This window comes from Carcharhinus amblyrhynchos, chromosome 2 (genome assembly GCF_965287045.1).
Source record: "Carcharhinus amblyrhynchos chromosome 2, sCarAmb.v2.hapA, whole genome shotgun sequence".
NCBI classification, from domain to species: domain Eukaryota; kingdom Metazoa; phylum Chordata; class Chondrichthyes; order Carcharhiniformes; family Carcharhinidae; genus Carcharhinus; species Carcharhinus amblyrhynchos.
This window is the reverse complement of record NC_137325.1, coordinates 65972951-65994650: the sequence shown is the minus strand read 5'-3', so window position 1 is coordinate 65994650 and position 21700 is coordinate 65972951. Positions and strand designations below refer to the sequence as shown.

The 21700-nt window shown below is 41.6% G+C and overlaps 1 protein-coding gene across 1 annotated transcript in view; it reads left to right on the top strand.

The window, feature by feature from the left end:
• The first annotated feature begins 4611 nt into the window (after positions 1–4611).
• Positions 4612–21700, top strand: part of LOC145359772 (dynein axonemal heavy chain 11-like) — a 375870-nt gene continuing 358781 nt past the window's right edge. The window contains exons 1-3 of the mRNA XM_080214554.1: positions 4612–4983; positions 10403–10525; positions 19195–19397. Of these exons, the coding sequence (XP_080070680.1) occupies positions 4759–4983; positions 10403–10525; positions 19195–19397 (551 nt within the window). The 5' untranslated portion in view covers positions 4612–4758. The remainder of the gene's footprint in view (positions 4984–10402; positions 10526–19194; positions 19398–21700) is intronic.

Below are 21700 nucleotides of genomic sequence, written 5' to 3'. Positions count from 1 at the left end.
GCACAGTAATCATGATCATTCTGGAGACCCTGGCCTGTCAATGGTCTGTTCAGTCACATATCTGCTGATGCTGTTGAGCTTTAATGCTGGAGTTTCTGACAGGTGCGTGGGACCATGTTTGCAGTAGCTGTACCTTGTTGCCTAGCAACCATTCCTTAGGTCTGCTTTCAGGTCCAAACAGATCTTGTGGGTTTAACTATTGCAGGATAAAAGCAACATGGCAGCTGCCCAAGAATCTTGTGTACACCTACATAAAACATTTTTTATTCTTGCCCACCGGCTGCATACTAATAAGGGGAAGCTCTAGTGGTTGATGAATATTCCTGATTGTTTTGGGGCATCAGATTGTCACGTGTGTGCACTCAGTGGGATTCAGCATCTGTGGGAAGTTAGCCAGAGTAGCGCATCAAAGCACCTGCTCAACCTGACAGATAACACTGCAGAACGTTAACATAATTGCCTGCCTTTGGCAAACAATCAATCAGTTACCTGTCTAATGCACTTCATACAATCACAGAGTGGTTACAACAGTACAGGTGGAGGCCATTCTGCTCATCAAGTCCATGTCAGCTCTCTACCAAAGCAGTCCAGCCACTTCATTACCCTTCCCCCAAAGGGAATCTGCCTCTTCATGGAACTCCCAGGCAGTCCATCCCAGATTATAACTATGTGGCACATAAGAAAGTTCATCCCTATCTTGTTTGTGGCCTTTTTGTCAATCGCCATAAATTGGTGCCTCCTCATTCTCAACCGTTCTGCCAAAGGGAACAGTTTCTCTCTTTGTAATCTGTCTGGAACCCTCATGATGCTGAATATCTCCATTGAACCTCCTCTTATCCTTTTTTTCTTTAAGGAGTGCAACCCTGACTTCTCCAATCGGTCCACACAACTGAATTCCCTCATCCCTGGAACCAATGCAGTAAATCTTTTCTTCACTCTCTCTACTGCTTCACACTTTCCTAATGTGTGCTGCCTTTTATTGGGCACAATACTCCAGTTGCGGCCTAATGATTGTGCTGCAAGTTCATCATCTTTTCCTGCTTTTAAGCTATGTCTCTATTCATAAAGTCCAGGGTGCTGCAGATTTCTTTTTTAAAAACCACTTTCTTGTCCTTTCACCCGCTTCAACAATTTGTGCATGTATACTCCACCCTAGGTACCTCTTTTCCTAAATCCCCTTTAGAATTCAGCTCTTTATCTTGTATTTCTTTTTCTTGATCTTTCACAACCAAAATTCATACTTCACACTTCCCTGTATTGAATTTCACTGACTTGCATTCATCTTTTCCACCAGCCTGTTTATACCCTCCCATACTCCACAAGATTTAATTTTGCCACTATAAGACTTTTTAATATAAATCTGATTAGATTTTAGTCTAACATTCCAAGGATGAAACGGGATAGTTTACAAAATCCCCACCTGCTTCACTTTTGTCAGTTTATGCCATTTAAACATTGATGTACAATGGGTGGCACAGTGGCTCAGTGGTTAGCACTGCTGCCTCTCAGCGCTAGGGACCTGGGTTTGATTCCAGGCTTGGGTCCCTGTCTGTGTGGAGTTTGCATGTTCTCCTTTTGTCTGCGTGGGTTTCCTCTGGGTTCTCTGGTTTCCTCCCACAGTCTGAAAGATGCGTTGGTTAGGTGCATCGATCCGAAGTGCCAGAATGTGGACCCTAGAGAAGTTTGATAATAACTTCATTGCAGTGTTAATGTAAGCCTTACTTGTGACTAATAAATACATTTTGCGTGACAATCTTAAAGTTACTTTTCATTGTAATTAGCACTACTTTGTACCACAAAGACCATAGGTGACTTTTCAACATCTTTTGTTAAGATGGAACCACAAATGCAGAAACTGCTATTTTGGAAATTACAGATAATCTAGCGAAATTTTCTGTTAACTTATATCAACAGGCAGAAAATTGTTGCAGTGCATCCTTGTGTTTTTGGCAAACCACCTCTTTTGATATGAAGTTGAGATGCATGTACCTTTAAGGTAACTATCTTAAACTGCTGTGAATCACTACCTCTTGGAAAAGATGTGACGTATTTATCTATGGCTTGTATTCTATCCACAAACAGCAGGAACAGGATAAAAGCAAAATACTGCAGATGGTGGAATCTGAAACAAAAACAGGGAATACTGGAAAATCTCAGCAGGTCTGACAGCATCTGTGGAGAGAGAATAGAGACAATGTTTCATCTTTGGCAGTCACCATTTCCAGAAGGGGGACCGGAACAAGACAGTGGTTTGTGGAGGAGCTGCTGTCAAGGGACGGTTAAACCCCAAACATTACTTCAGTGTTTCCCTCCCTCCCACCTCTAACCAAGAAAAAGTCACTAAGGACCACAAGCAAGGTAAAGCCCTGGACCAGTGAGCTGGTGGGAGACAGACTGCAGCCAGAGTGAGATTCAGCCAGAGTGAGGTGTCAGAAATTTGGTGCTGAGGGGAAAGATGTGCTCACCTTTGGGAGGAGTGGAGAGGCAGATGAGAGGGAGACTTGGGGGCAAGTGAGAAGTAGAATGAAATCAAACTGTGCTGTCACAGCCAACAAGTAAGTGATCGGCTGGTAAGTAGTTTTTCTTTTCTTTTTATTATTTTTCTCTTGGCATTGTAGTTGTTCAGTTAACTTGAGGGTTAAGTCATTAGCAGGAGATCCCAGACCACGTACACTCCTCTTGTGTGATGTGGGAATTCAGACACCCTTCTGGTGTCCCTGGCTCCTTCACTTGCAGGAATTGTGTCCAGTTGCGGCTCCTGTTAGCCCGCTTGACAGCTCTGGAGCTGTGGATGGATTCACTTTGGAGCATCCGTGATGCAGAGGGAGTCGTGGAAAGCAAGTGAGTTGGTCACACTGCAGATAAAAATTACTGGGGGAGATGGGGAATGGGTGACCATCAGACAGAGGAAGAGTAGGAAGGAAATGCAGGGGTCCCTTGCAGTCATCTCCCTCCAAAGCAGATAAACTGTTTTGGCTCCTGTTGGGGGAGACGGCTCAACAGGGGAAGATGGCAGCTTTCATTACAACGTGACCTGGGTGTCATGGAGGAAGAGTTGCTGAAGGTTGGCATGCAGTTACAGCAAGTGGTGAGGAAAGCTAATGGCATGCTGGCTTTCATTGCAGAAGATTTGAGTATAGGAGTAAGGATGTCTTGCTGCAGTTGAACAGAGCCTGGGCGAGGCCACACTTTGAGTATTGTGTTTAATTTTGTCTCCTAATCTGAGGAAGGGTATTCTTGCTATTGATGGAGTTCAGCGAGGATTCACCAGACTGATTCCTGGAATGGCAGGACTGATGTATGAACAGAGACTGGATTGACTGGGCTTGTACTCGCTGGAACTTAGAAGAATGAGAGGGGACCTTGTAGAAACATAAAGTCCTCATGAGACTGGACAGGCTAGATGGGGGAAGAATGTTCCCGATGTTGGGGAAGTGCAGAACTAGGGGTCACGGTCTAAGAATAAGGATAACTATTCAGGACTGAGATAAGGAGGAACTTCTTCACTCAGAATTGTGAACCTGTGGAATTCTCTACCACAAAATGCTGTTGGGGCCAGTTTGTTATGTATGTTCAAGAGGGAGCTGGAAATGGCCCTTGTGACTAAACGGATCAAGGGGTATGGAAAGAAAGCAGGAGTGAGATACTGAAAGTGCATGATCAACCGTGATCATATTGAATGGTGGTGCAGGCTCAAATGTTTTCTACATTTCTATGTTTCGAGTCTGGATAACCCTTTGTCAGAGCTGAGTAGGAGTCGGATGTACTGTGTATAGTCTTCCAGTTAGTTCTATTTCTATATAGTCTCATCCTCAAATAAAGAACCAATTTTATTGTTTCATCAATCCTTGTCCTGTGATTGCTACATTTAAGTCCAGGAAACAAAGCCACCGACTGTGTGTAACATCCATTAGTGGTGTGGACTCTTGGAGCGTTCATCGAAGTTTTGTTAGAAATTTAGAAGTATGGTATTGCCAATCTAGTGCTTGTAATGGCAAGCCTTTTTTTTGATAACTTTATAAAAGTTTAAAACTTGTTAAACCGAATACATGAAGAATTACTTTTCACCCTTTTGTGCTGCATACATGATACTGAAACATGGTGGGTCAGAGATCTGACCCATTCCATCAACCCCCGTCCAAGTTAAGCAAATAATTCGTCATAGTCCACACAACATACTAGATTGTATACATTGCTTTCCTTGAGTGGAGTCTCTCCAATGCATGCACGTTTGCTATTTACTGTTGTGGGTTCATTGTATGTTCAGGTGCTGCACTTTTTTGCTCATTTCACTGTAACATATAACATCTTTCCTGATTTGTTTTTTGAAAATGGAGATATTGTCCCGTTAATTTATATGTATGCGCCTGTCACATCGGCGTGCAGTTTCACTCACTGTTTACAATTGATATAAACTCATACAAATGTAATACTTGTTGCCAGCGCCCCCCCCCCCCCCCCCGGGTGGTGTTGGTTTGTTCCGGGGAGGTTCTGTGACTAGAAGGCATCGACCTGAAGTGGAATTGTTCACTGGCGGAAACGGGGGAAGAGAGGGGAACGACAGAAAGGCTACATTTCTTTCCCATTCCCAAGGAAACCAGTCCAAAGCAGAGTCCGGCTCAGAGCGAGTCTGTAAAAAGCGGAGCTTCCACACTGAATGAATTGGGTGCGCACTGGAAATAAAAGTTGGGCTCAATTGAAAAGATACATTTACGTTTTTGTTGGAGGTCGAAGTGCTAAAAAATCAAAGTGAAGGAAATGGCTGAGGAAGATGGAGAAAACCATGCTGAAAGTTTCGCAGACGACGAGAGGGTGCAGTACATCGCAAACAGGATTGTCTTCTCATTGAGACTCCGAGCTGACAAATGGGTTACATTCATCGCCAGCAAAGAGAATCAAACACTCTTGTCAGATTTTCTTGAAAGAGAGTATCATCTGGTGTGGTTTGTCAGCGCCTCTGGGCTTCTAGCAGCCTCCTGGGAGGTAAGAACAATCCGTGCTTCCACTGCCCCGCTTTCTCCGCATCAGTTCCTGAAGATTAAATGTTGCAACAGGTTGTGTTTTAATATCCCTTCCCCCGAGGAACCAGGAAAGCACAGAACAAAGTCAGTGAATCCTTTCTGAACAACAAGTTATCTCTTTCATCTGAGTTAAACAGTGTTGCAATGTAAAAAAAAAACTTGCATGTGTTCTAAAATTCCACGAAAAACACAAGTTTTCTCAAAAAGGAATGGAGTTCAGTAAAATAGATTATGGACATAAATCCTGTTTGGGAAAAAAAAGTTGCATTTTCCTTTTTAAAAAGAGCTGCGTGTTCTAGCGTCATCAAAATAGTATTTGAAGAAAATTAGTCTTGTGCAGCAAGTTCTTTTAAAACTTCTAATCGAGAATTCGAACGTTGCTGGTTTCATGCTGCATTGTATTTACAATACAGAAACAGGCCATTCGACCTAACAAGCCTTACACGGGTTTTTATGTGCCACAGGAGCCTCCTCCTTCACCCTTTTTGTAAAGACCATCAGCATCATCTTCTATCCCTTTTACCCTTTATGTTTATCTAGTTTTCCTTTCAATAGCGTCTGTGTTATTCACCTATTCCTTTGTGCAGCATGTTTCACCACTTTTTGGGTAGAATGTTCTCCAGAATTACATTTATTAGTGGCTATCTCATGTATAGCCCCTAGTTCCAATTGTGCTTTCAAGTGAAAATTTCTCTCATCCAGTCAAAGCTTTTCATAATCTTGTCACCATTCAGTTTTTTTCCTAGAGAAAAGAATTCCAATCTGGAAAGGTATAATCTTTGGGATTTGGTATTCTAGTAAATTTTGCACATTTTTTCAGTACCTCTGTCTCTTTTTAATAATATGGATCCCAGAGTTATTCGCAGTGTTGTAAGTGTGGTTCAGTCAAGGTTCTGTGCAAGTTTAACTTTGTGATTTTTGTTTTCAGTTCTACCTATCCCCCGGTTTATTTGTTTTATCAAATTGTTTCATTAATCTGTGCTTCTGCTTTTGTGATTTATCTATCTATTTTTAATTGTATTTAGTGTTTAATTTATGCAGGTGCTGAGCATTAACTGGTGGTTCACTTGAATTCCTCGAAATGGATGAAACCTGAAACTTTGGATGTTCGGTTTTGTGTAGTTCTGTAAATATCTATTAAAGTGTGTAAAGATGGGCTCCAGCTCTATCCTTCAGCAATTTGCTTCCTGGAGTATAATATGTGTACACCCAACTCCCTCTGTTTCTCTACCCTCTGTAAACAGTTATTTTCCAAGCAGTATGCAGTCTTTATTCTCCATACAGAAATGTTCTACCTCACGCTTACCTATGTTTACCAAGTACGTGACTCATCTGTCAGTTTATTAATGCCCCTGTTTCCGTCCTTCTCTACACCCCCTAATTTGGTGCCATCTACAAATTTTGTCATTGTAATTCCAATTCCTATGTCCAAATAGTTAATGTAACCAGTGAGCAACAGTGATCTCTGCATTAAATACCACTTTCCATCTTGAACTCCCTGCTGTGTGTTATCTTGTATCCTGCTTGTTATCCATTCTGCTTCTTGTCCTCTGACCCTCCCAAGGTCTTCTGACCTTAGTCATGGATCCAGTCTGTGTTTTTGAACTTGTTTTGGAAGTCCAGTTTTATTAGGTCTACTATGTTACCATGATCTATCATTTTTGTTAATACTTCACAGAATTTAAGTTTCATTAAACATTACCTTCTTCTTTGAAACCCGTGCTAACTATTCTTTACTATATTTTAAGTTTCTGGATATATTTTCTATTTATATCTTCCTTTTTAAATATAGAGCAGCCAGTCTTCTGTCACTCTTCTGTTTTCTAATAACTTGTAAATAAATGAAACACTGTCTTTGTTTAATCTGTTAACCACATATATTAAAAGTTGTTTTTATTAACAAAATAGACCAATGCCATTTTATGCATGTAGGTGTGTGTTACAATCAGGATGGGTCAAATGGCCGTCTCCTGTGCTGTAATAATTCTGTGATGTTCCAAATGTCACTGTTTCAACTGTTAAATGAATGTGATATTTTATAAATTTATTTGCTCAAGCGAGGAGAGAAGGTTAAACAAGGTTACTGCAGTGCATAAATAATCAGAGAAACTGATGTATTCAAATCCAGAAGTGATTGCTGCCATCGCTACATCAGAACAGTAACAACAATTCAGGAATATCTAGTGGGATGTAAGGAAATTTGCGATATCCAGAATGAATAGAAGCTTCTTAAATAATTCCCAAAATGGATGAAGCCTTAAAATGGCAAAAGAAAATATGGATTTTATAAAATGAGCCATAGAGTGCAAGAGTAAAGAAGTAATGATAAGTAAATCATCCGTTAACATGTATGTGGAGCCCAATACTATCTGTAGCAATAGGTACTTCATTATACAAGGATTATTAAATACATAGGCCCAGAAATTTGGGCACAGTGGAGAGGGCACAGGAACTGCTTCCTGCCGCTGAATGGTAAGTCTGAGGTGCCACTGGTTTCTTAAAGCCTGAAATGGTGGGGTTTTGGGGATTGAGGGAGCTGGAGATGTAGGAGACCACAGGTAGGAGTGGGGGCAAAGAGATCAGGAACTTGGAGCTCGGTTGTGATCATAGGTTAGGAGGAGAGGCTGGTATCGTTTTGGACTGAGGGTGTCAGGAGTGACAATGATCAGCAGAGGACTTATACGTGGGGTTGATTTCCAAAGGTAAGTCGCTTTCTTCCTTTATTGCTGGTTTCCTCAAGTGTAGTTCGGCGCTGGCGCTGGCTCCGGAGAGAGAGCAAGGCAGCAAAATTAGTTTTGGATTACTCCAGCAAACAGCTTCTGAAAACACATTCGGATATGTAGCCTTTTTCAGTGCTGTAAATATTCATGCATGGCTGTAAAAAAAAATTATTAAAAGTTAAACAACTTCAAAAGGCTAGACACAACCATGGAAATTTGATGGCTCTGAAACTCTCCTGAATATTCTTGTAGTTCAACAAAAAGTACAACAAGGCTCAAACTTGTTTTAACTTAAGCTGCAAGCATATCCAACATTTTATTACTTGTATAATGGAAATGTTTGGCAGAAAATGTGAATATTTTATTTCCTCAGAAATTGTGGGCTTTTGTGTATGAGGATGTGTCTAGGGCGATGGATAGAGGAGAGCCGGTGGATCTGGTCTTTCTTGATTTTCAGAAGGCGTTTGACAAGGTACCTCACAAGAGGTTATTGCAGAAGGTAAGGGGGCATGGAGTTGGGGGTAGGGTGTTAGCGTGGATAGAGGACTGGTTGTCAAATAGGAGGCAGAGAGTGGGGGTCAATGGGTGCTATTCGGATTGGCGGATAGTGACTAGTGGAGTGCCCCAGGGGTCGGTGCTGGGGCCTCAGCTATTTACCATTTATATAGATGATCTGGAGGAGGGAACCGAGTGTAGGGTGTCGAAATTTGCTGATGACACCAAAATTGGTGGAAAGGCAAATTGTGCGGAGGGTGGGGAGAGTTTACAGAAGGATCTAGATAGGCTGGGCGAATGGGCCAGGAATGGCAGATGGAATTTAATGTTGGCAAGTGCGAGGTGGTTCACTTTGGTAGGAATAATGGTAGGAAGGATTATTACTTACGTGGAGAAAAACTGCAGCAGGCGACGGTGCAGAGGGACCTCGGGGTCCTTGTGCATGAGTCGCAAAAACCCAGCTTGCAGGTGCAGCAGGTGGTCAGGAAGGCGAATGGGATGCTGGCCTTCATCGCGAGGGGGATTGAATATAAAAGTAGGGAGGTCTTGCTGCGGCTGTATAGGGCATTGGTGAGGCCGCAGCTGGAGTACTGTGTGCAGTTTTGGGCGCCGTACTTACACAAGGATATTTTGGCCTTGGAGGGAGTGCAGAGGAGGTTTACTAGGCTGATGCCGGAGTTGAGGGGGTTGAGCTATGAGGAGAGGCTGAATAAATTAGGCTTGTACTCGTTAGAGTTTAGAAGAATGAGGGGAGATCTCATTGAGACATATAAGATGATGAATGGGATGGATAGGATAGAGGTGGAGAGACTCTTCCTGCTCAGAAAGGATAGTAGGACTAGGGGGCACAGCCTCAAGATAAAGGGGGGGCGGTTTAGAACGGAGTTGAAGAGGAACTTCTTCACTCAAAGGGTGGTGAATCTCTGGAATTCTCTGCCCGCTGAAGTGGTGGAGGCTGCCTCGCTAAATATTTTTAAGACGCGGGTTGATGGGTTTTTGATAAGAGAGGGGATTAAGGGTTATGGGGAGAGGGCGGGAATGTGGAACTGAGCCAAGACAGATCAGCCATGATCTTATTGAATGGCGGGGCAGGCTCGAAGGGCTAGATGGCCTACTCCTGCTCCTATTTCTTATGTTCTTATGTATGCCTTACTATTACTCTCTTGCTCAATCTGATTGTTCCTGTTACTTATGCATTCATCATAATTCAGGCACTCCTGTCCTATCCTAGTTCACACAAACACTCTTCATTTTTGATTTATTCATGCTGATATTCATTTCCTTTTCCTCCCTTACTTTGCGTTGGGACTTCTCTCCTTCTTTCCTCCCCTTTCCTTCATACAGACACTGTTGTCCCTGCCTCCATCCACTTCAAGTTGGCATTCTTCTCTGTTCCTTTCCACTTGAAATTGCACATTTTTCACCCCACCCAACTAACCACCCACCCTTTTGCACCACAACATGATTGTAAAAGGAATATTCATTTGGACGTGGGTCACTTCCACAAAATACCCAGCCGCTGACTTTGTTTTATGTAGCGGTCCAGTTAAGTTTTGGATTATTGATGCCCCTCTAGACTTGACACTTGGGGCAGGGGTTGGGGGGCTGGTGGAGAGGGTTGGGAAAGCAGTTAGACACTCTTGTTGGAGATGGTCATTTTCTAACATTTATGTGGTCTGAAAAATTGTGAATTAAACTTAACTGCAAGCATCAGTAAACACTTGTACCTATCGAGTATTATGTGCACTGCAAAGGAGTGAGGAGGCGAAGTCGCTTCACCTCAAAGGATTTTAAAGCAGCATGAGGATCTTGAAGCTGGCTCACTGAGCATGAGGAGCAAGTGCAAATCAGCTCAAAAGATAGGAAGAGATGCAATTGCGGAACTTTGCACTGATGATAGGTGGCCATAGTATTGTGAATGAATTTTAATTTGTCGGGGTCAATAAGGAGAATGTTAGAAATCCAAGCCTAAATATAGGAATGTGCTCAGTTCTCAACAACAAAGAGAAACAGCATTTGCAGTGCTCGTGATGCTGTTGTGCACACAGATGTGTAGCAAATTGCACATTACAATATTTATGTTTATCAACTGGCATACAAAACACAATTAGTACATGTAAATGACACATTTTAATTTATTTTCAGTTACCTTCAAATTTGAAAAATAAATTTGCTTACATAATCAAGAAAATTAGAGGACCCATTCTAAAAGAGAATTACAGAAGAGATCTACTGTTTGGACAGTTGTCTGCAACTCCACTGAATCAAATAACCACATTGGTTGAAGAGGTGAGTGGTTTCTCAGATAAATTAAAGAAGCCAAAGTGCTCGAATTTAAAATTCTTGCTATGAGTTTATTTTTATGTTGGTTTCATTCTTATGTTTGTTCTAATACTTTGATCATTATCATACCAAATACATGTAAGGTAAGAATTGAATTTCTGCATTATAAAACTTAACGTTGTTTAAAAAACAGAATGAAATGTAATATTTTAATTTTATAAGCACAAAATTAGCAGTTATTCTGGAATGACTGAAAGCTAGGTCAGACCTCAGATATATTGGGGGGGAATTGCAGCCCCCAAACTTTGGGATTGGGGGTGTGTGGTTAAAACAGATACTCTAATGTACCCCCAGTTTTAGTGGAATCAAGTTGAGGGTGGCACATTAACTGTTTTCCAGAGGTGAGATGATAATTTGAATATTTTAATTAGGCTGCTTGCCTCATTTTAGCAGAGTTTTAATTTTAATGCCATGGGACACTGATGTTTCCAATGGCTGAGGAAACACAGCAGCTTCAGGGAGGAGGGAAGGATCTGATCCATGAGGAATGGTGTCCTTACTTCTGGAGGTAATTAATTTCTTCCTCTTCTCCCAGGAGAAGTGACTCAACTTTGCAAGTTATTGCCTTTCATTTATGAGTGTTGGCAGATTTTTTAATTTCAAAAATATATTTTATTCATTTAGAGTCAGTCATAGAGGTTTACAGCATGGAAACAGGCCCTTTGTCCCAGCTTGTCCACGCCATCCTTTTTTTTAAACCCCTAAGCTAATCCCAATTGCCTGCATTTGGCCCAAACCCCTCTATACCTTTGTACCCATGTAACTGTCTAAATGCTTTTTAAAGGACAAAATTGCACCCACCTCTACTACTAGCTCTGGCAGCTTGTTCCAGATATTCACCACCCCCTGTGTGGAAAAAATTGCTCCTCTGGACCCTTTTTTTGTATCTCTCCCCTCCCACCTTCAACCAATGCCCTCTAGTTTTAGACTCCCCTACCTTTGGGAAAAGATATTGACTATCCACCTGAACTGTGCTCCTCATTATTTTATAGACCTCTATAAGGTCATCCCTCAGCCTTCTATGCTCCAGAGGAAAAAGTCCCAGTCTATCCAGCTTCTCCTTATAATTCAAACCATCAAGTTCCGGAAACATTTTAGTAAATCTTTTCTGTACTCCTCCTAGTTTAATAGTATCCTTTCTACAGTAGAGTGACCAGAACTATACACAGCACTTCAAATGTGGTCTTACCAATGTCTTGTACAACTTCAACAAGATGTCCCAGCTCCTGTATTCAATGGTCTGACCAAAGAAATCAAGCATGCTGAATGCCTTCTTCACCAGCCTGTCCACCTGTGACTCCACTTTCAAGGCGCTATAAACATGAACCTCTGGATCTCTCTGTTCTGGATCTCTCTGTTCTGTAACTCTCCCCAGTAAGAAGTCTGACAACACCAGGTTTAAGTCCAACCGATTTATTTGATAGTAAACTCACAAGCTTTCGAGGTTAAACTCTTCATCAGGTGAATGGAGAGCCCTGGCCTCAGACAGAGCGTATAAAGCACAGACAGTTTACAGATTACTGATTAGAATGCAAATCTTTACACCTAACCTGCTATTCAAGTCTTAAAGTGGCTGACAATGTGAGTGGAAGGAGCACTGATCACAGGTTAAAGAGATGTGTATTGTCTCCAGTCAGTACAGTAAGTGAGGTTTTGCAAACACAGGCAAGTCACGGGGGTTACAGATAGTGCGACATGAACCCAAGGTCCCTGTTGAGACCGTCCTCATGTGGGCGGAACTTGGCTATCAGTCTCTGCTCAGCGACTCTGCGCTGTCGTGTGTCGTGAAGGCCGCCTTGGAAGGCGGAAGACCTCTGAAAGGCCTCTCCCCAGTGCCCTACCATTAACTGAGTAAGCCTCCAATCTACCAAAATGCATCACCTCACATTTATCTAAATTAAACTTCATCTGCCATTCGTCAGCCCACTAATCAGAAAAAAATTATAGAAGCATTTCCAATCAGTACGACAGTAAAGAAGTCGTATTTTCATTTTCCCTAACATTGAAATTGACAGTGTTCAATCCAAAAACATTTCATATATTACAATATAATCCAAAGTTCTTTATCAAACTATGTACATTCGTCACATTACACATTGTGGTGCTTTAACAGTTACACACACACCCACACACACACACACACACACACACACACACAGTTATACAGTCTGAGGGCTTTTCCTAGTTAGTAGCTCCTTGGTCTATATTATCTGAAAGGCCTTACACAGTGGCCTTTCCCATTGTGACTTGGTGGTGGCTGCAGCAAGCTTGAGAGCATCTCTCAGCACGTGGTCCTTGGGAATATGCCAGTCTGCAACACTCAGTGGAAGACAATTCTTTGCACTGGAAGACCAGCAGGTTTTGGGCAGAAAGAGCGTCTTTCACCGAGATAGTGACCCACCCAGGAATTGATATTTCTCTCAGTGTGAACAGTCCATTCAAAAGTCTAATGGCAGCAGGGAAGAAGCTGTTCTTGAGTTGGTTGGTACGTGACCTCAGACTTTTGCATCTTTTTCCTGACAGAAAGAGGCAGAAGAGAGTTCAGGGTGCGTGGGTTCTTAATTATGCTGGCTGCTTTTCCGAGGCAGCAGGAAGTTTGGACAATATCATTGGGTGGGAGGCTGGTTTGTGTCATGGATTAGGCTATATTCACAATCTTCTGTGGTTCCTTGCGGTCTTGGGCAGAGTAGGAGCCATACCAAGCTGTGATACAACCAGAAAGAATGCATTCTTTGTTGCATCTATAAAAGTTGGTGGGAGTTGTGGCAGACATGCCAAATTTCCTTAGTCTCCTGAGAAAGTAGAGGCGTTGCTGGGTTTTCTTAACTATAGCATTGGATGGGGGGGGCCAGGGCAGGTGTGAGACATGTGTACAGGAAATAGGAGGGATTTAATTGATGCACATTGAGGCGGTTTTAGCAGGATCACAGGAAGGGAAGACAGAAATTGGGAATGAGACTAGTAGACATGATTTTAAACACTCCACTGACTTGGAAGTGTTCTATACTATTAAAAAAAATTGACTTCTACATACTGTGTTTTTAGGCTTTGCTTGCTTTCTCCTGGTGCCACTGTTAGTATACAGAATAGTTTGTTGTGATTCTGCTGTCAGTTGCATGATGTAACTTGCACTCTACACTGTTTACCTGGCACTAGTCACACCCTGAAGAAATTTGTGGGTGGACTGGACTGGGAATACAACTATACCTGTCTGCCTCCACTGGGTTTAATATTGAGGATAGATTTTGAGTGTGCATGTCTTTGCCAGTGATAAAGTATCTAGCCCATAGTGAGCATAGATTGGGGAATACTCATCTACTGCCTGTGAATTTCTAACCATTTGCTTTAAGTTTAACCAATTTAAGATATAAGTTGAAAAAAAGAGAACAGGTAATGCAGGGGAAATAGAGTGAAACCTCGCAAGGAAGATGAACTGAAGCAAAAATGAATGTGATGCTGCATTTGTGCAATACTGTATGGATTCCAGCCAAGCAGTGTTCAATAAAACACATTGGCTGGACCATTCAAGTTCTAGGCAAATATGATTACACACATGTACAAAACAATTTTTCTTCAGTTCAGTTGAAATGTTTAATCAGTCATATCAATATCTACAAAGACTGAATATTTAAACTTATCCATGATACTTTATAAAAAAAGTCTGAGGCCATTTTACATTTTTATTGAAGTATATTTGAAACTGTATTGCAGTTGTATCTTTTTGAATAATTGTTCAGTTTTTGCTACATTTTCCTGGGCATTAATGCAGATTGATTTGATTTACCGACTTGTTAGAATACAAGACTATAATATTGCTTATAGCTGAAACACTGCGAAGGGTGGGAATTTGGCAGATTCCAGTTGCAATGGATTATTTTGATGATGAAGATGAATTTATGATGGGCAAACAAAGGCAGCTGCATAAACACCTGAGGCACCATATCTTCACTGGCTGTTACCGAAAGATCATCCTGTCACAGCAGACCTGTGTGCACGGGGAGCAGTCACAGAAATATACCATCTGCTCCAAGCTGATCAGGAGACTGACTCCTGTAGCAGAGATTGTTTTCCCAGCACAAGTACTGATCACCACTACTTGTGAAAGACAGCATCTTTCTAAGCCATTGTAAACGATATCTGCTGCATCAGTCATCTGTTGTCAGTAGGTGGACCTAGCAGTGAACTGGTGCAGCATTTGCAAGAGGCAACGGCATCGTCGTCACTTATCCTATGGAAAGGAGGAAGCAGCCAACTGTCATTGTTGTCAAGTGACTGCGTTTCCACAGTGGAGTAAATTCAGCTTAACTTTGGTGGCAATTAAACTCTTACAGACAATAAACCTGTACAGTGAGACAGTGGTTAGCACTGCTGCCTCACAGCACCAGGAACCCAGGTTCAATTCCAGCTTGGATCACTGTCTGTGGGGAGTCTGAACGTTCTCCCCGTGTCTGCGTGTGTTTCCTCTGGGTGCTTCGGTTTCCTCCCATCCAGAGATGTGTGGGTTAGGTGCATTGGCCATGCTAAGTTCTCCCTTGGTGCCAGGGGGACTAGCTAAGGTAAATGCATGGGGTTATGGGGATGGGGCCTGGTCGGGATTGTGGGTGGTGCAGATTTGATGGGCCAAATGGCCTATGTCTGCACTATAGGATTTTATAAAATTAATTGGCATTTAGAAAAGTATGGACTAATAAATGAAAGCCAGCATGCGTTTCTTAAAGGCAGATCAAATTTGACTGGCCTGATTGAATTCTTAGATGAAGCAGTGGAGGGGTTGTTGAGGATGATGTGGTTGATGTTGTGTACATAGACATTTGGAGGCAGAAACCTTAAATGCATTTAAAAAAACAATTAGATTGCACTCGAAGTAGTATAACCTCATGGTCTATGGATCAAGAGCTGGTAGTTTGGATTAGACTGGATAATTCTTTTTCAGCCTACATGGACAAAATGGGATGAATAGCCTTCTATGCTGGTAAACGTTTCATTTTTCTATATGCAATATGGGACCTGACTTGCACTTTGAGCCAGTCAGTGTCAGTGCATCATCAGGATCATTGTGATGAGCTAACAATGGCAGATGCATAAACACCTGGGATATTATGCGTGGAATTTTACCTGCACGCTTGCCCGAGACCAACCGAGAATGCCGTTCTTCAAGCCTTGCCCGCTCCCTGGAATCAGGGTGGGTGTGCCAGTAAAATTCCAGCCTATGTCTGCATCATGATTACCTGTCTTAGCAGACCTGTGTTCATGGAAAAAACCAATGCCAGACAGCTCAGAATGAGAAAAAGTTTAGTATTTGATGATCACTCCTGGTCCCGATGTGGAGACCTCTGAGTTCATTCTTTGAGCTCCTAGCTCTCCCATCACAGTCTGAGGTCCCTCAATGAGACTGCAGGCCCCCATGATCTTACCCAGGCACTTGTTCCACATTAGAACACAAGAAGACTCGTACTGTAGTGATTTCTCCATGACAGTAAGTCCCAAGGCCCAAGATCCCAGGCTTTTTGGACTTTCCCAATGCCCGTTTGCATTCCGTGGATGAGCAGTCAAAAAATGCAGGTGAGGCATCCAAAAACAAATGCAGCGGAATTTCTGCTCTTGCATATCTGTAAGAAAGCTTCCAGGAGACAAAATCTGAGATGCTGCGAGAGGGTGTGACAGAGAAATAGGAAGGAAAAAAAAAGCGAGAGGAAAAGGCAATTTAAATTCTACTGGGCCTCAAGCAGTTGAAAATAGCAAGGAAACAGTGGCTGTCCCTTGGATGCTGGAGCGCAGCTCCCCTTCCCTTTACGCTGGCTGCTCTGACTCTGTTTACCCATAAAGTTGCAGCTTTCTCCACATCACTTCACCATTTCTTTATCTTATTAATGAATGTAACCCCATTTTTGCATTGCTATGTAGTATTATAGAAAGGTAAAAATGTACCTTTAGGTTATGCAAGTCATTACAAAGTGCAGCTTTCCAGTGCAATCAGGTTTTACTGGTGAAATATTTACACAAAAATGGAACATTTTATTGTATGTTAATTTGATTAGAAGCATCAAGATGAAAATACCACTTTCTTTGCTTGTTATGGAAGAAAATAAAAAGTCATTCCTCCCCCCCGCTGTTTTCTGTTCTATGTTTTATTTATTTGAATTGGTGTGTGGGGGTAGTTAAAGAAAATCTCATTCTCCTATGTCAAACAAGATTGTAACATGTTTCTTCATCTCGGCCAGATTCAGCTACTGGTTTTCTGTTATGTACAAAGCACAGCAAGAGCGTTGTTCGTTTCATCTGTTTTGTTTTATGCACTAGTAACCATGGAGTTAACGAGTAACCATCACCAGTACAACCAAGTGAACTGTTTTGTGGCTACTTGTTTGTCCTCCCAACAAAATATTGTGGAGAAGACTTATACACAAGGAAGAGATCTGTACGTTTGATAACGTAAAACCTTGTGATGGTCATGGTTGAGATGCCAATGTCAATAACTGTACTCGCTAGATATCTGTGTGTGCTCAAGATGTAGTGGCAACATCAATAGGTTTTATTATGTACACTGTAGGAGTAATTTTCTGAAGGCTCCATGTTAAAAATCATATCTGCAAACTGTATCCATGCAGCCACATTGGTTAAATCTTGACTTTGTGTATTACTGTAAAATTTATGATGATGAATCAAAAGCCCATTTCATATTCTCCTGCAGTTTCCAGTGAAGTCACACTGTCACACAAAACCAAGATTTATCTCACATGTGGATTGATATAAAACCACATTGTTCATAGTGAAAATTTTCAAGGAAAAGACTTGAGAAACTTTAGCAGAATTAATCCCCTTCTTGGGAATTTCTCTTGCTCTATTCTTGCTCTCGCTCTCTCTCTCTCTCTTTATCTCTCTCTCCCCCTCGGGAAAGATGTTGGATTACCATGCCTAGGAGCAATATGCCTACAGTAACCTGTTTAGATGTAGTACTAATAAATATGTGTTAAGCACTTAGTAGAGTATGTCTTCAGTCTTGTGGGGTAAGTACAGTGAGATTTTCAGTCCACGACACCAGCGAGCATTGCCACAGGTGAGACAGGAAAATCTGGAGAGCTTTAGAGTCAGTGGAGTGTTTATGAAGTGTAGTCACTATTATTATGGAGGAAGTGTGACAGTTAATTTGTGGTCAGCAAACTCCCTCAAACAGCAATATATTAATGACCAGATCATCTGTTGTGATGTCAATTGAAGGATGAGTATTGACCAGAGCACTCAGCACAACTTCTCTGCTCTTATTTAAAATAATGATTTTTATGTTCCCTGAGAGGGCAAACAGAGCGTCAGTTTTGCCATCCAGAAGATGGCACCTCTGACTGTCCAGCACTCCCTGCAATACTATAAAGGAGTGCTAACCTAGATATACCCATTCAAATATCTGAAGTGGGACCTGAACCCATAACCACCTGATTCAGAAATAACCGTATCACCAGCTGAGCCAAAGCTGGCACACACTAATGAGGCCTTCAGGAGCAGATATGCAAGGGCACATTCTAATGATATTATGGAAATAGGCAGTCATTAGTGGCAGCATAGAGTAATTAGGATTTGCAAAGCTCTATCTGATAGGATGGTGAATAAGAAATTGGATAAATAATTGAAGTGAAAAAGTGTAAGGATATGGAGAAGGTGTGAGGAAATGAGAGTAATTGTTTTTTTAAAACAGCTGGCTCAGACTGTGACTGAATGACTTGCTTCTATGTGATAGTATACGGTATTTCTGTGTACACCAGTGTACCTGTGTACACACCAGTCTGGGGCTCTTTCCATAAGGTTGCTGAATTGGCCTTGATATATGATGAAATCCTGAGTGGGATTTTGTGTGTCTCCTGCAATATGATTTGCGGTGGCAGGATGCCGCAGTCAAAAGGGTTTCCTGTTATATGCATCCTGCTACCAGGAAACCTGTGGTGGGGCTTTGCCATTGGTAGGACCAGATGATCCTACCGGTAGGATTGACTGGAAAATTCTGGCCCATGTTAAATCTTGCAATAAAATAATGCATCACTGAAGTGAGCTTCATTCTAATTTTCACCAGTTTTTGTTCCGATATTCTTCCCTTGTCCCACTGTTCTGAAGGTGGTGATCATTACTTGCCTAGAATCAGTGGTGGTCCCCCAGAATCTCTCAAACTCTGATCATCATCTGTAAGTCATGCACAGACTCGCCAGTTGTGGTCATTGGATATGACCCTGAACAGAAATCCTCTGTGATTACTTTTCTCCTCACTACCTTGCTGAGGCCTGAAAGTATAATTTTAAATCTTGCAACAATATTTTAAAAATTAGCAGTCTCCTATTTAAAATCACTGAACTGAGCAGAGATCCAGACATCAAATCTGGCTCTCGCTGAGATGGCCCAATTACACACAAGACCTAAACCTTGGCCATCGATAGAAAGAACAAATTGTCAAAATAATTTCTGAAAGGTTTTGTTTTTGAAATGACAAAAGAATGCCAATGCTGTTATTCTTAAGCAGTAATGTTTTGATATATAACCAAACCTGGAAACACGTCATTATTATTTCATAATTGTAGCACTTACCAGTCATGAAATACAGTTAAACCAATGAATGTTCTCTAACATTTTAGGTACTGGTGCCTGTTCTTTCAAACAAGAGGAGCCACAAAACCTGGCCGCAGTTTATTTCGCAAGATGTAGACCGTCATGTGGAAAGTATTAGAAATAAGGTTTATGTTGTGAAAGGTCAAGCGATGGGACGGACCCTCCTGCCTATACCAAGCATCGCAGCCAGAATAGGAGACAACAGTCAGAAACAGGGAAATGGGAACAAGTAAGGTGAAAAAGTTAAATACGTGTAACAAATGCAGGTGTTAATACTGTTCATACCACACAATTGAAAGTGGCATGTCTTTCAGTTAATTACTTTAGAGTGCGCTGTCTGATTTTAAGTTTAATTTTAAAAAGCTGATCAATGATACTGTGTGGACACACAATACATGCTGAGGTAATTTTGAGCTTCGCTAACTGTGTGGTAATGTGGCAGCGTGGTTTGTCTGCCCATTGTAGAACTCACCCAATTTTAATCCATCATCGACAATGTCTGGGTAATTTGATCTGCCACATTACTGACCTGGTGGTGAAATTCAAAATTAGCCCCGTTGTGCCTCCTGCGCTGATAACTCTTTACAGATAAGAGTTCACATCCGTCTAGGTGGACTTGCCTAATGAATGTCAAAGACGAAGATGAGCTGAATGTTAGAAACTGTTACTATTTGAACACTTGATTACATCTCTGCAAGACCCTCCCAGCTGTCTCGGTGGTGAGAAAGATATCATGCTGAGTGTGGAGTTTGTTCTTTTCATTAACCGTTCTAATTACATCAAATAATCTTGTTGTTTCTCTGTGCTTTTGAAAGTATTTATTATTGGCAGTTTATTTATTCATGAAAGATTCACTATTGGTGACTTGTCTCAATTAGGATTTATGTCCCATGTTAAAGATTCTTCAGTGAAATCCTTGCTCTGCTAGGTAGTTACGAGCAGCCTCATGGAACACTCATGAATATTTGATTGCCCATGAAGCTACTTTTATTGGTGGACTGTATGATGCCACTGAGAATAGCTAGACTTTTGAGTTACTTTATTGTTTTGAAACAGAGACTACGCAATGATATGCATCATAGCAAAATCTGCTGTTTGTTAGTCCCTCAGTTTGATTTCACTTGCTGAAATTGCCCTGTAATACTCTACCCAAGGTATAACGTCTGCCAGAGTGATGTATGTTTGTCAGTTCGAGAGATCGGTGGCTTTGTGTGGAATTTATATTAATGAGTATCTGTGCTTCAATGGTAGTAGCATTTAATGTTTGTCGTACGGCTAACTGATCCAGATTACTATGTGCATAATGCTACATGTTGCATCATAGGGAGTGTGGCTTTGTCTGTAGAAACCAATCTTTTTTTACAGCCAGTACAATCGAGGGTGCATTTAAATCAGAATGTTTGGCAATTTTTGAAACACTGCATGTTCATTGCTTCATACTGGCTGAATTACTTACATTAAGCTCCAAGTCCTACACCAAACAGAAACATGGCGCCCACTCTGCCAGCACAAGTGTGGTTTCTCACATCACTGCCATCACTGTTGTGTTCCTGCTTCCATTACTGTGCAATTTATCCCCTATTATCTACTCCTTCCTGGCCCTTTTGACCACTCCCTCCCATTCTCTGCCACCCACATCTCAAAGTGCTGGCAGCGAATCATTTTTGAGGTACAATCATTGTTTTTATTGGCAGCCACTTGGAATGCAATAATAGCCCACAAACAGCAATGAAATAGTTACTGTTTGGTTGCTGGCCAAGGCTCCTCAGATAGTTCTATGAGATCTTTGACCTCCACCCAAGCTTGCAATTTAGCATTATCCCCAAGAGCATTGCCTCAGCAATTGACCAAAATGTCTGCCCAAATTATGACTGCCAGTGCAGCTTAATCCTGCAACCTTCTGATTTAGGTGAGAAGACTGTCAAATGAGCCAATTTAGCAAATGTAAGTACACAAAAATACTGCAACAAATTTATCTGGTGTCTGAAAAGTACTGATTGGCATCAAGAACTATACACATTATATGAATATATATAGCTGTTTTATAAATTGAACACTGAAACACGTCCAGATAGAAAACCAGTTGAGAAGACGTCAGTGTGATTGACTGTTTTCTTTGCTTGTCGATGTCATCGGTGCTGGACGCTTGATTCCTGTGACTTGGCGCCAGATTCAAACTAATGTTGGAAAATCTACACCACAGAGGTCACTAGATCTTTGTGGGCAGTTTTCTTGGAGGTCATTGGCGAAAGATGTCCCCTCATTGCTGACCGTAAAATCAGGACCATGTTCTTTTTGCCCATGTACTTTTCCTTGCTCATTAACTTTGCTTCCCCTACATCTTTCCAGAAATGCACTCCCTTAATAAGTAGCCATTGGTTGCTGTCAGGTTGCAAAAAACTATCTCGTTCAGTCACCTATTCACTAACACTATCATTGAAACAAAAGCTAACATTGAGAAGCATAATAAAATCACACACAAGCCTTTACATTCATTGTTGTAATACTGTATTGCTAATCGACAAAAAAGAA